Source organism: Stegostoma tigrinum, chromosome 37 (genome assembly GCF_030684315.1).
Source record: "Stegostoma tigrinum isolate sSteTig4 chromosome 37, sSteTig4.hap1, whole genome shotgun sequence".
Classification (NCBI taxonomy): domain Eukaryota; kingdom Metazoa; phylum Chordata; class Chondrichthyes; order Orectolobiformes; family Stegostomatidae; genus Stegostoma; species Stegostoma tigrinum.
The window spans coordinates 564,359-576,606 of NC_081390.1; the positions used below are offsets into that span (position 1 = coordinate 564,359).

General features: G+C 41.4%; 1 protein-coding gene across 3 annotated transcripts in view; it reads left to right on the top strand.

The window, feature by feature from the left end:
- LOC125467636 (protein FAM149B1) overlaps positions 1-12,248 on the top strand; it is a 104,929-nt gene that overhangs the window by 21,352 nt on the left and 71,329 nt on the right. For all 3 annotated transcript variants that reach the window (XM_048563764.2, XM_059640344.1, XM_059640345.1), the window contains exons 6-8: positions 3,860-4,033; positions 6,000-6,184; positions 10,575-10,702. In XM_048563764.2, the coding sequence (XP_048419721.2) occupies positions 3,860-4,033; positions 6,000-6,184; positions 10,575-10,702 (487 nt within the window). The remainder of the gene's footprint in view (positions 1-3,859; positions 4,034-5,999; positions 6,185-10,574; positions 10,703-12,248) is intronic.

The following is a 12,248-nucleotide window of genomic DNA, read 5'->3' on the forward strand; positions in this document are numbered from 1 at the left end:
TGGCAGACAGCAAGCTGGTTTGAAGTGTGTCTACTTCAATGCCAGGAGTATCCGGAATAAGGTAGGTGAGCTTGCAGCGTGGATAGTACCTGGGACTTCGATGTTGTGGCCATTTCGGAGGCATGGATAGAGCAGGGTCAGGAATGGATGTTGCAGGTTCCAGGGTTCAGATCTTTCATAAAGGTCAGGGAAGGTGGTAAAAGAGGGGGAGGTGTGGCTTTGTCCGGTGGGTGAAAGAACTTTTGATGAGGACTCATCTACTGAGATGGCATGGACTGAGGTCAGAAACAGAAGAGGAGAAGTCATGCTGCTGGGAGTTTTTTATAGGCCTCCACAAAGTTCCAGGGATGTGGAGGAGAGGATTGGCAAAACGATTCTGGGCAGGAGTGAATGGAACAGGGTGGTCATTATGGGAGACTTTAACTTGCCCAACATTGACTAGAAAGGCTGTAACTCTAGTACATCGGATAGAACAGTTTTTGTCCAATGTGTGCAGGAGGGTTTCCTGACACAGTGTGTCGATGGGCCGACAAGAGGGGAGGCCACAGTGGATCTGGTACTTTGTAATGAACCAGGCCAGGTGTTTGATTTAGTGGTAGGTTAGCACTTTGGAGAAAGTGACCATAGTTCGGTTACGTTTAGTTTAGTGATGGAAAGGGATAGGAACATGCCACAGGGCAAGAGTTATAGATGGGGGAAGGGAAATTATAATGCGATTAGGCAAGACTTAGGAGGCATAGAATGGAGTAGCAAAATGCAGGGGATGGGGACAGTCGGAATGTGGAGCTGGTTTAAGGAACAGATATTGCGTGTCCTTGATAGGTACGTCCCTGTCAGGCAGGGGTCAGTGATAAGGTAGGGGAACCGTGGTTTACTAAAGAAATTGTATCTCTTGTTAAGCGGAAGAGGGAGGCTTATGTGACATTGAGACGAGATGGTTCAGTTGAGGCGATAGAGAGTTACAGATTAGCTAGGAGGGATTTAAAGAGACAGTTTAAAAGAGCAAGGAGGGGACTTGAGCAGACATTAGCAGGTACAATAAGGGAGAACCCTAAAGCTTTCTATAGGTAATTGAGGAATAAGAGGATGACTAGGGTTGGAATAGGGCCAAAGACAGATGTGAGAAGTTGTGTGTGGACCCTGTCGAGATCGGAGAGGTGTGAAACGAATATTTCTCATCTGTTTTCACTCAGGAAAAGGAGAATATTGTAGAAGAGAAGACTGAGTTACAGGCTACTAGAATTGAAAGGATTGAGGTTAGTAAGGAGGAGGTATTAATAATTCGAGAAGGTGTGAAGGTAGATAAATTCCTCGGGCCAGATGGGATTTTTCCGAGAATTCTCTGTGGGGCTAGAGTGGAGGTAGCGGAGTCTTTGGCCTTGATCTTTGAGTCATCATTATCTACAGGTTTAGCACCAGAGGACTGGAGAATTGCAAATGTGCCCTTGTTCAAGAAGGGCAGTAGAGATGACCCAGGTAATGACAGACCAGTGAGCCTTACGTCAGTTGTAGGAAAAATTTTGGAACGGATTATAAGAGATAAGATTTATAATCATCTAGCGAGCCACAATTTGATTGGAGATAGTCAACATGGATTCATCAAGGGCAGGCCGTGTCTCTCAAACCTCATTGAGTTTTTTGAGAAGGTGACCAAGCATATGAATGAGGGTAGGGCAGTTGACGTGGTGTACATGGACTTCAGTAAAGCCTTTGATAAGGCTCCACGTGGTAGGCTATTGGAGAAAATACGGAGGCATGGGATTGAGGGAGATTTAGCAGTTTGGATTAGAAACTGGCTTTCTGTAAGAAGGCAATGAGTGGTGGCTGATGGAAAATATTCAGCCTGGAGCCCAGTTACTAGTGGTGTGCATCTATGGAAAATAAAGTAACATACCAAATGTCAAATAGGTCAACAGGTCAGCAATTGCTGGCATTCCAGCATGAATGTATGAGAACTAAAACGACACACCAGTATGTTAATATAGATTAAAAGACAATAGCAACTAGGTGCTAGGCTAGTACAGATCAAAGGGCAGTAGCAGCTAAGTGCTAGGATAGCATAGATCAAAGGGCAGTAGCAGCTAGTTGCCAGGTTAGAGTAGATCAAAGGGCAGGATAAGTGTCCTGATAGGGCAGATCAAACACCAAGCCGGACACAGGCCAGCAGGTGGCAGCAATTAAGTCGAGTAGCTGTGTAATATCAATTGTTAGCCATATAGTTTCAACTGTTAAAATAATAGTGGCATAATATAACTAGGAGGATAGTTAAATCACGTGACCACGTAATTGTAGATATTCATATAATGGTGGCATAATGTAGTTAAATTAAGTGATTGTTGAAGGCCACAAGAGTATAGTGTAATAGGCTAGGGGTAGGGTAGAAGTCCATTGTAGCGGACATGTTTCAGAAGATGAATAGCTTCAGAGAGATAGCATGGGCTAACACAATTGGTTTATTGCATGCTTTCAGAGAAATAACCCGAGGTGACACAATTAGCTATGCTGATAACCTTTGAGGAACAGAGCAACTGAAAAAACATATAACATGACAAACCCCGAGGGTCGGGGGCGATCGGAAAACCACTTTCTGATTGTCACAGCCTTTACTTGCAAATAAAGGTTTGCTTTCTTGAACAACTCTCTCTCTGTCTCCTAGTCATTCTGCACGACACATCAAGGATCTGTTTTGGGACCACTGCTGTTTGTCATTTTTATAAATGACATGGACGCAGCATAGGTGGATGGGTTAGTAAGTTTGCAGATGACACTAAAGTCGGTGGAGTGGTGGACAGTGTGGAAGAATGTTACAGGTTGCAGGGAGACTTGGATAAACTGCAGAATTGGGCTGAAAGGTGGCAAATGGAGTTCAATGTGGATAAATGTGAGGTGATTCACTTTGGGAAGAATAATAGGAAGGCAGAACACCAGGTCAATAGAAAGATTCTTGGTAATGTGGATGTGCGGAGGGATCTTGGTGTTCATGTATATAGAGCCCTGAAAGTTGCCACCCAGGTTGATAGTGCTGTGAAGAAAGCTTACGATGTGCCAGGTTTTATTGGTAAAGGGATTGAGTTCCGGAGCCGTGATGTCATGCTGCAACTGTACAAAACATTAGTCGGCCTGACTTGGAATATTACGTGCAGGTCTGGTCACTCCATTACAGGAAGGATGTGGAAGGATTGGAATAGGTGCAGAGGAGATTTACCAGGATGTTGCTTGGTCTGGAGTGAAGGCCTTATGCAGAAAGGCTGAGGGACTTGGGTCGGTTTTCATTGGAGAGACGATGGCTAAGAGGGGGATTTAATAGAGACATACAAAATGATCAGGGAATTAGATAGGGTGGATAGTGAGAGCCTTTTTCCGAGGATGATGACATCAGCTTGGACAAGGGGGCATAGCTACAAATTGAGGGATGATAGATTTAAGACAGATGTCAGAGGCAGGTTCTTTACTCCAGAGAGTGGTAAGGGCGTGAAACGCCCTGCCTGCCAATGTAGTTAACTCAGCCATATTAGGGACATTTAAACAGTCCTTGGATAAGCATATGGATGATGATGGGATAGTGTAGGGGGAGAGGCTTAGATTAGTTCACAGGTCGGCGCATCGTCGAGGGCCTGTCCTGCGCTGTATTGTTCTATGTTCTATGCCTGATGACTGGCATGGACGTAATAGGCTAATGCGCCCTTCTGCATGTTGTAAAATCTCTCTGACTGTCATCCATCCACAAAGCTCCCCAGTTGGCTTAGCTTTATACAAACTGATTGTTGGAGAGCTGAGCAAGCAATATTTCATCCATCATACCGTTCCCCTCACTTTTTGTTTCTGTTTTTCAACAGCGTAGATTTATCTTTTCTTTCAGACTTTGTGTTCTTGGTAAGAAAGTGGCCATCTCCGATCTTTCTCAATGCAAAGATGGTGACTTTATGCAGAAGATTGCCATGTTTCCTGGGGAAGAAGATGAAGAGGCAGAGAATGGCGTGATTGTTACTGAAGGCATTGTTGAGGAATACCTAGCAGTTGATCACCGAGAGTTGTTAGTATCAAGGAACACTTGTTGTTTAATAACCAATTGCTTGACTTCTTGGATTAGTACTAACAAACATTTGCTGTTTGGTGAGCTGCTAAAGCTTAATCTCTGTCCAGAGTCCTGCTGACCAGCAATGCTTCTGATGAAATTTGGGGCCCACTCTTCCATCTCTTCAACAACAGCTTCAACTTGTATTTATGAGAAAATTTAATGTAGTGGATCATTCCGTTACAGGGGAGTTAAGCAATGTTTTTAGTCAGAACGTGTTGAGAATCTGGAACTACTGCATATAAAAAGTACTTGGATATGCTGACGAAATCTATAATCTACAGGGCGACAGAACAAGAGCTGAAAACTGGAATTCGGTTAGACAGCACCTTTATGGCAAGCAGATGTAGTAAGCCAAATAAAAACTGAAGGAACTGCGGATGCTGTAAATCAGAGACAAAAATAGAAATTGCTAGAAGAGTTCAGCAGGTCTGGCAGCATCTGTGGGGAGAAATCAGTTAACATTTTAGGTCAAGTGACCCTTTAGAACTGTATATAGTGAGCTAAATAGATGAAATTTTCTCTTTAAGTCTACACATTTTTAAATCCAGCTTCTTGCCCCAGAAAATTGTGTTTCTCAGACTCTTGAGCTCATCCAAATTCCCTGTTCATATACATACGTACTATAGTAATCAAATAGATTCCAGCTAAGGTCATTGGATAAAAATCAAAAATGAAAATACTGTGTGATTTCACCAACTGCTCTAGTCCCCTTGCTGCCTGCACCATGTACCTCACTAATTTAAAACACAGGTGCTGAGATTAGCTGATTTAGCCCAGCTAGAGCCGCAGTGGTGGAGTGATAATGTTACTGGACTAATAATGCAAAACTCCAGGCAAGTGTTCTGGAGACATGAATTCAGCATGTCTCCAACCAGCAGCGCCCACATCCTACAAATGAATAGAAAAGGAATCCCATCATGGTAGATAGTGGGGGAAATAAAATATTTTGACACTCGTAAAATCCATATTTAGGCCATTGGGCTATAGGCTTTCCTGCTCCTCTGATGCTGCTATATTTCTTCAGTTCCACACTGTGTTACCTCTAACTCCAGCATCTGCAGTTCTTACTATCTCATGGTAGATAGTGGAATTTGAATTCAGCAACATTCTGAAGTTTAAAAATTAGCCTGAAGTATAATTATTGTTAGTTGTCATAAAAACCCATTTGATACACTCCTGTCTTTTAGGAAAGTAAATCTGTCATCCCTAGCTGGTCTGGACTACATGTGATTCCAGACATACAATGATGTAGTCTCAACTACCTTATGAAATCAATTGAGGATTGGTAATAACATTGGTCTGATCAGTAATACCCAATTCGCGTGAATGAATAAACAAAATTGTACAGAAATCTAACTCTGATTCTCTTCTGTAGCCTGCAGCTTTTCCCACTGGAAAAAACAAGAATGTGCAGGGGATAAATGGTTTAAACAAAAACTAAAGCTATTCTCTAAGATCCAATTCAGTTAACAAAAGCGAGATAAGAGGTGACTGTGGTATAATTATGGTGTTAGTGGCAGACGTTGCCAAATTATTCCAAAATCTAGTCATGCTTGTGTTTTAGACTCCTGGTGGTCTGTAGGCACTTTGGTAGAAGTCAGGGTAAGTAAATAAAACAAAGAACTGTGGATGCTGGAGATCTGAAACAAAAACACAAATTGCTGGAGAAACTCAACAGGTCTGGCATAATCGGTGAGGAGAAAGCAGACTTGACATTTTGAGCCCAGTGACTCTTCTTCGGCACTTAATCAAATGAAGAGTCTTTGGGTTTGAAACATTAACTCTTATTCCTACCTACAGATGTTGCCAGACCTGCTGACTTTTTTACTAGCAATTTCTGTTTTTGTATTCGGGTAAGTGAATTTTTTGCTTTGCAAGTTAATTTCCTCTGTTTAATATTTTGTGCCATACATCTACATAGGGAAGGTGACTGTGAGAAGTTGGCCCCTACTTTGCAAAATGAAAGCAGACTGGGGCTACCTCCAGTGTCTTCGAGTCACTGCAGGAGAAATATAATCGTGGCAGAGCTCTTTGATGAGGTGTGGCTGGAAGTCCTGGGTTGCATGGAGGAGCTGATCCGGAAGCACTGGGAAGGGCATGTTTCAGGTATAATGGCAATTGAACCAGACATAATACTTTTTGAAAATTGAAAAAGGGATGTGGAATTTACTGCCTACGTAGCAGTTGAGGTGGGAAAGCTCTCAACCTTTAAGAAATGCTCAAATGAGCACTTGAACTATCATAATGTTCAAAATCATGTCTGACCACTTTGAATGGGTGTCCACAATGACTAAGAACATTACACTCATAAAAATATAAGTTTGATCTGTGTCTGAGCCCAGAGTTCATCCAGCCATTCCCATGAATATGGGGGAGCTGCTGGCGACCCGGCCCCACCAATGCAGCTATGTTGGCATCCACTCCTGGCCCACCAGATGTAACCTCCGCAAACGCCTTCATTTTGGAAACCCCTGGTGAGCTCCATGCTCTAGAGACTGGCTTCAACCTAGCTTGTCAGAGTCCATGTACTGTTCACATGTAAATAAAGGATGATTTGGTGACTGGATACCAGCCTTTCTGCAGTTATTTCAGTTGTCTTTAGTAATGGGAAACATGAGTTCTTGATAGACTTCCAAGAGGACATTATGTCACATGGACACCAAATATCAGGGAATGGGTCTGGTCGCTGCTGGTATGAAAGATCTATGATTTTTAATTTTGCTATGGTTGGTTTTCTCGCCTAGCCGGTTCATTAGTTCACATTGTTAGTGCAACCTAATGAACCAGCTCAGCAGGCAAACCAACCACCACATCCACAACCCGAGCTACAAATCTACTCAAGAACCTTAGATTTTTAATTTTCAACATTCCCCTTCTCTCTCGGATTCTAATTCAACAAGCATTGCTCGCCATCCAAGGCATTTCTTACCAGTTAGGACATTTTTTTTCATTCACACGTCTATCACAGTGACACACACAACATACTTTCTAGCAAAGATTACAGAATCAAACTTGAGGCCCTTTGGCCCACTGCCACAAATGTACTCCTACTTATACTAGTCCTGCTTTGCCGTAGTAGGCCTGTGGTTTTGAACATTATGATAGCTCAAGTGCTCAGCTGACCATTTCTTAAAGCTTGAGAGTTTTCCCGCCTCAACTACCTACCCAGGCAGTATATTTCAGATCCCACCGCCTTCTAGGTAGAAAAAGGTTTTTCTAAAAAAGTATGTTATTGAGGTGGCTGGAACATGAATTTTATCCTGCTAAGGTGTACACCTGCCTGGGAGAAATATTTAAGCACTATGTCCGAGTTCTCCAAGTGCCCTTTATTGGTACCCGCTTATTAGCACACCACACAGATTAATAGTAACCTGGGATAGACCTTGTAAAATGTTTTCCATCATCTGCTGGAGGCTGATGAAAACCAAACTGGCAGTCTTGTGTATTAGTACAAACTCTTATGAGTGTTAATTGTGCATCCTTCTGGGACTGCTCATCTAGTTGTAATTGCAGGTAGGTGTGATGTCCAGTTTTGTGAAGGACAGCCCCTCCACCAGTTTTTCTTTTGCGTACAAGCCCGATCCTGAAGAACATTTTAGCCATTTGGCTGAGACCTGGCTTTGTTTTGGAGTTTTGATGTGGACTGAGCCGGAGTCCTTCTGCTCAGCATGTGCTCTGCATGAGGCTCTGCGATCGCCTACACTCACGGTGCCTGGAGCTCAGTCAGATGGGTGACAGTGTCCACTTCCATTGGGATGCCTGTTATTCGCACGTTCCACTTATATTTTTTTTTCAAAAGATTCTCCTGGTTCTCAAATGGCCGAATAAAACTGATGGGATTTCAGAATTAGAGGAGCTTGGGATTGTAATATACCTTAACTAAATACGTCAACTCTTGAAAGATTTTAGTATCTGGTGCCTCAGGGAAAGTCAATCGAAAATGCTGTACATCTGCAGGCAGTAGGAAAGATTACTCGTTGCTTTTCATCTGTTCCAATGTTATTTTGCCTGGAAAATATTAACACATTCTTTCCACATACAGGCCCAGTATTTGAAGGCAGGATCGAACAAGTTCAACTTCACAAGTAGCAGCATGACGCCAGAAACACTTACCCCATCTCAAAGACAACTGTTGTGTGCAAATTTTCTTCAGGAGGATACTGTTTTCTCTCTCTCTCTTGAAATAGCTGTGCAGAGGCTGGTATCCTGTCATGGTACATTGTCTCTGACCAGCTAGCTCAGAGTCAGTCCCCAGAGTGAGCAATCTTTCCAAGATTCCTGCTTTAGCCTGTCAGCTAGGGCTCCCTGATTTGCCAGGTTAACAGCAGCAGTCAGGGATCTTGTACTCAGTGAGATCCATCAAGTCAATCTTGTTCCAATCACTAAAACATCCTTCTGCCTGATGCCAGTCTCGCATTGATTCAGCATGCTTACAAACATCGAACCCTGTCTGACCCTAAGCTGAGTTCATAAATCCCTATCCTTTCTATCGCCAAGATCATCATCTTTCACTTTTGTAACATTCCCCACCTTGATTTCTGTCTGAGTTAATCTGCTGCTTGAAACTTTGTTTATGCTTTTATCACATTCAGACTTAACCAATTCTAATGTCCTTTTCAGTGACCTTCCATGAAATATTGAAATATCTACTTCATATTCCTTACGGACTCCCACCACCTCCAATTTTAAGTTCTCATCCTTGTGTATAAATTCTTCCAGGACCTTATTGCCCCATCTCTGTAAGCTTCTCCAATATTAGAAGGCTCCGTATATTTTGCATTCCTAAGATTCTGGCCTCTTAGGCATCCTTTCCCATCATCTTGCCTTGGTCAATCGAGTGTTCTCAGCATCTCAGTCTGAAATTTCTTCATAATCACCTGAAAAAGCCCACCTCATTGACCCAACTTGGTCAACCCTCCTCAAATCATCTTTCTCAAGTCATGATGAACTTGTAACATAATGTTCTTGAGAAACACGTTTAATTTAATTATCTTTAAAGATGCTGTGCCAATAAGAAAGATAGTGAGAAAGATTTAAATTATATAATGTCTTCCACAATCTCAGAACTTCCCAAAAATCTTTACAGTCAATGTTGTGTAATTTTGTATTGTTGGAAATGCCAGCTGAGTTAGCCCATTACCGTCATTTTGGTTACTTATGGTTTAAATTAAAGGAAAGGAGGATTCCCAGAATTGCCTTCATATTAAGTACAAACAGTTGTAATAATTTGGATATCAATTAACGTATTAACAAAAGTTTTAACTTTGATCTCTGGAAACATACTTAATTTCATCTGTGTATCTCTGTTGGAGTTGTGGGATATTTTTCTGGGTGGTGGCTTGGGATGAGTGCTTTTTTTTAAACAAACTTTTCAGGCTAATATTACTTTATCAAATCTAACTTCACTGACCATCAATGGCCATCCTACCTCCAAGACAGAGGCTCACTCACTAGCAATGTGTTGGTATACTGCATCGCCTGCATAAAATGTTGAGCTGCATTAGAAAATGAAATGACTAACATTAATACCTCATACCTAAAGCTTGCCTGGTACATTCCATTTTGTGTAGCCATTCTTTAGCCATCCACTTTGCACTTGATTTTTGCCTGACTTCATATTGAAGACACCTTCTGCCATGTTGTATGGTACTGTGTGTTGGATAGAATTTGGCACATAGCAGCAGAGTTGTTTTTGACACAATTTGTAACATTGTGGGTCAGCATATTCCCCACTTTACCATTATCATCAAGCTCGTGAACGAACTCTGGTTTGATTGAAAAATGCAGGAGGATGTGCCAGGAACAGCATCTCAAGCATACTGAAAATGAGGTGTCAGCCTTTTGAATCTACAATGCAGGACTACTTGATATATGATAAAATCACATGGGGTCTAGGTCGAGCTTAAAGGAAGAACCTGTTCACATTGGTAACAGGTTTGAAAGTCAGTGGACACTAAGGTGATTAACAAAAGAAGACATGGTGGCATGAACAAAGAGCTTTTTATGTAGTGAGCGGCATTTGAGGGTATTGGATGATCCTTTGGTGTGCAGGGTTTGGGCAAAGGCAATGTAATTGGTGTAGGCATGATGGGCTAAATGGCCTCTTTCTGCACTGTAATGACTATTATTGTAAGTGGTTAGGATCTGGAATGCACTGCCTGAGAAAGTGCTGGCGCTAGATTCCACTGAGACAAAAACACCTTTAAGAAGAGGCAATGGCACAATGGTGTTGTACTAAAAAAATCTGGAGACCCGTGGTGAAATTTGAATTCAGTTAATAAGTATGGATTTCAAAGCATGTCTTATGGTGATCGTGAAACCTTGTTGATTGTCCTAGAACAAAAAAGACCTCTGGCTGACTGATATCCTACGTGCGACTCTCGTCCCAAAGCGATGAGATTGATTCTTTAGTGCCTTCTGGAGTGGCATTTCAGATATTATTATATTCAACCTTGATGATTAAGACTGATCTTTATGCAATCTGTGTGTTCTGCAGATGAAGAGAAGAGTACTGCCTCAGATGAAAGTGCAGGAATCGAGCCCAAAAATTTGTTCTTGCCTCTTGAATTGCAGCCATCACAAGATCAAGTGCCAGCTTTGAGCTCTTATTTAACAAAATCTCAGGTTAGTGTGGACATATGGATAGAATTAAAAGTACAATGCAGAGTGGAATTTAAATTTAATTATTACTTAGGCCACAATTAAAGTATTGAACACAGTTGAGATAATCGCTCCGCACCGCTCTGAGAATGTGGGAAAATGTGAGATTATGCACTTCAGCAGAAAGAATAGAAGAGCTGAATGTTATTTGAATTAAGTTTATTGTCCTGTGTGCTCAAGTTACAAAAGAACAGTGCAGTGAAAAGTGTACAATACAGTATGTTGGACATGTACTGAATGAAGTTTAGAAGAATAAGAGGCAGCCTTATTGAACCATATAGGATTCTTAGGGCTTGACAGAGTAGACATTTAAAGGTTATGTCCTCTAGTCAAATCTAGGACGAAAGGATATAATTGTAAAGTGAGGAATTGCCCATTTAAGACAGGGATGAGAAGGAATCTCTTCTCTAAGTATGGTAGAAGTCTTTCCCACAGCAAGCTGTTGAGGGTAAGATGTTACATTTGTGCAAGGCTGAGATAGAAGGTATCAAAGATTATGAGGAAAAGACAGGAAATTGAAGTTGAGAATTATCAGTTCAGCTATGATCTTATTGAATGGTGGTGCAGACTCATCCGGCCAAATGGCTTACTTCTGCTCCTCCATCATATGGTCATATAGAATGGAAGTGCATTGCAGAAATAGGTGGAAATCCAGAATAGGAGCTAAGGGAGGAACTCAAGAAAATTACAACTACCAGGGAATTGGTAATGTGCAATTTGTTGGGGCTGTGGGCGAACAAGTGTCCACGTCCTGATGCCCTTCAACATAGGGCCTTGAAATTTTTGCATTAGCTTTATTTTTCCATAGTTTCCTGGATTCAGTGAATGTTCCATTTGAACAATAAACATGAAATGAAATTCCTTTATTCAAAAAGAGAAAAAGACAAAAAGCAAGACCAGCCAGTTAGCTTAACATCTGTCATAAGGAAGATGTTTGAAACTGCTTGGTACTAAGATAGAGTCAACATAGTTTTAGGAAAGGGAAAACATGTTTAATCATGCTTACTGAAATTCTCTGTGTAAGTTACATGCTGTCCTCGGATTTCCAGGAACCAGTTGACAAGATTTTATGTGAATGTTATTGCAGAAGATTAAAGCTCATTGTATACGGGATAGCATATTGACATGCCTAGATAACAGGAAGTAGGTGTAATTTGTTCTTTTCTAGTTTGGCAAGGTGTAACCAGTGGTGTGCTTTTTACAGTTTATATAAATGACTTGAATGAAAGGACAGAGGCATAGTTGTAAATTTTAACAAGGATGACACAAAGAAAGATAGAAAAGTAAGTTGTGAAGAAGACATTTCATAGCTATAAAGTGATATATGGTGGTTAATTGAATGGATAAGTAAATGCCAAATGGAATGTAATGTGGGAAAATGCTGAAATTATCCACTTCTGTGGGAACACACTGAAAAGGAAGCATGTTATCTAAATTATGAGAGATTGTAGAATTGAGATGCAGAGGGATTTGGGTTTCTTGCATTAATTGCAAACTGTTAGTATGTCGG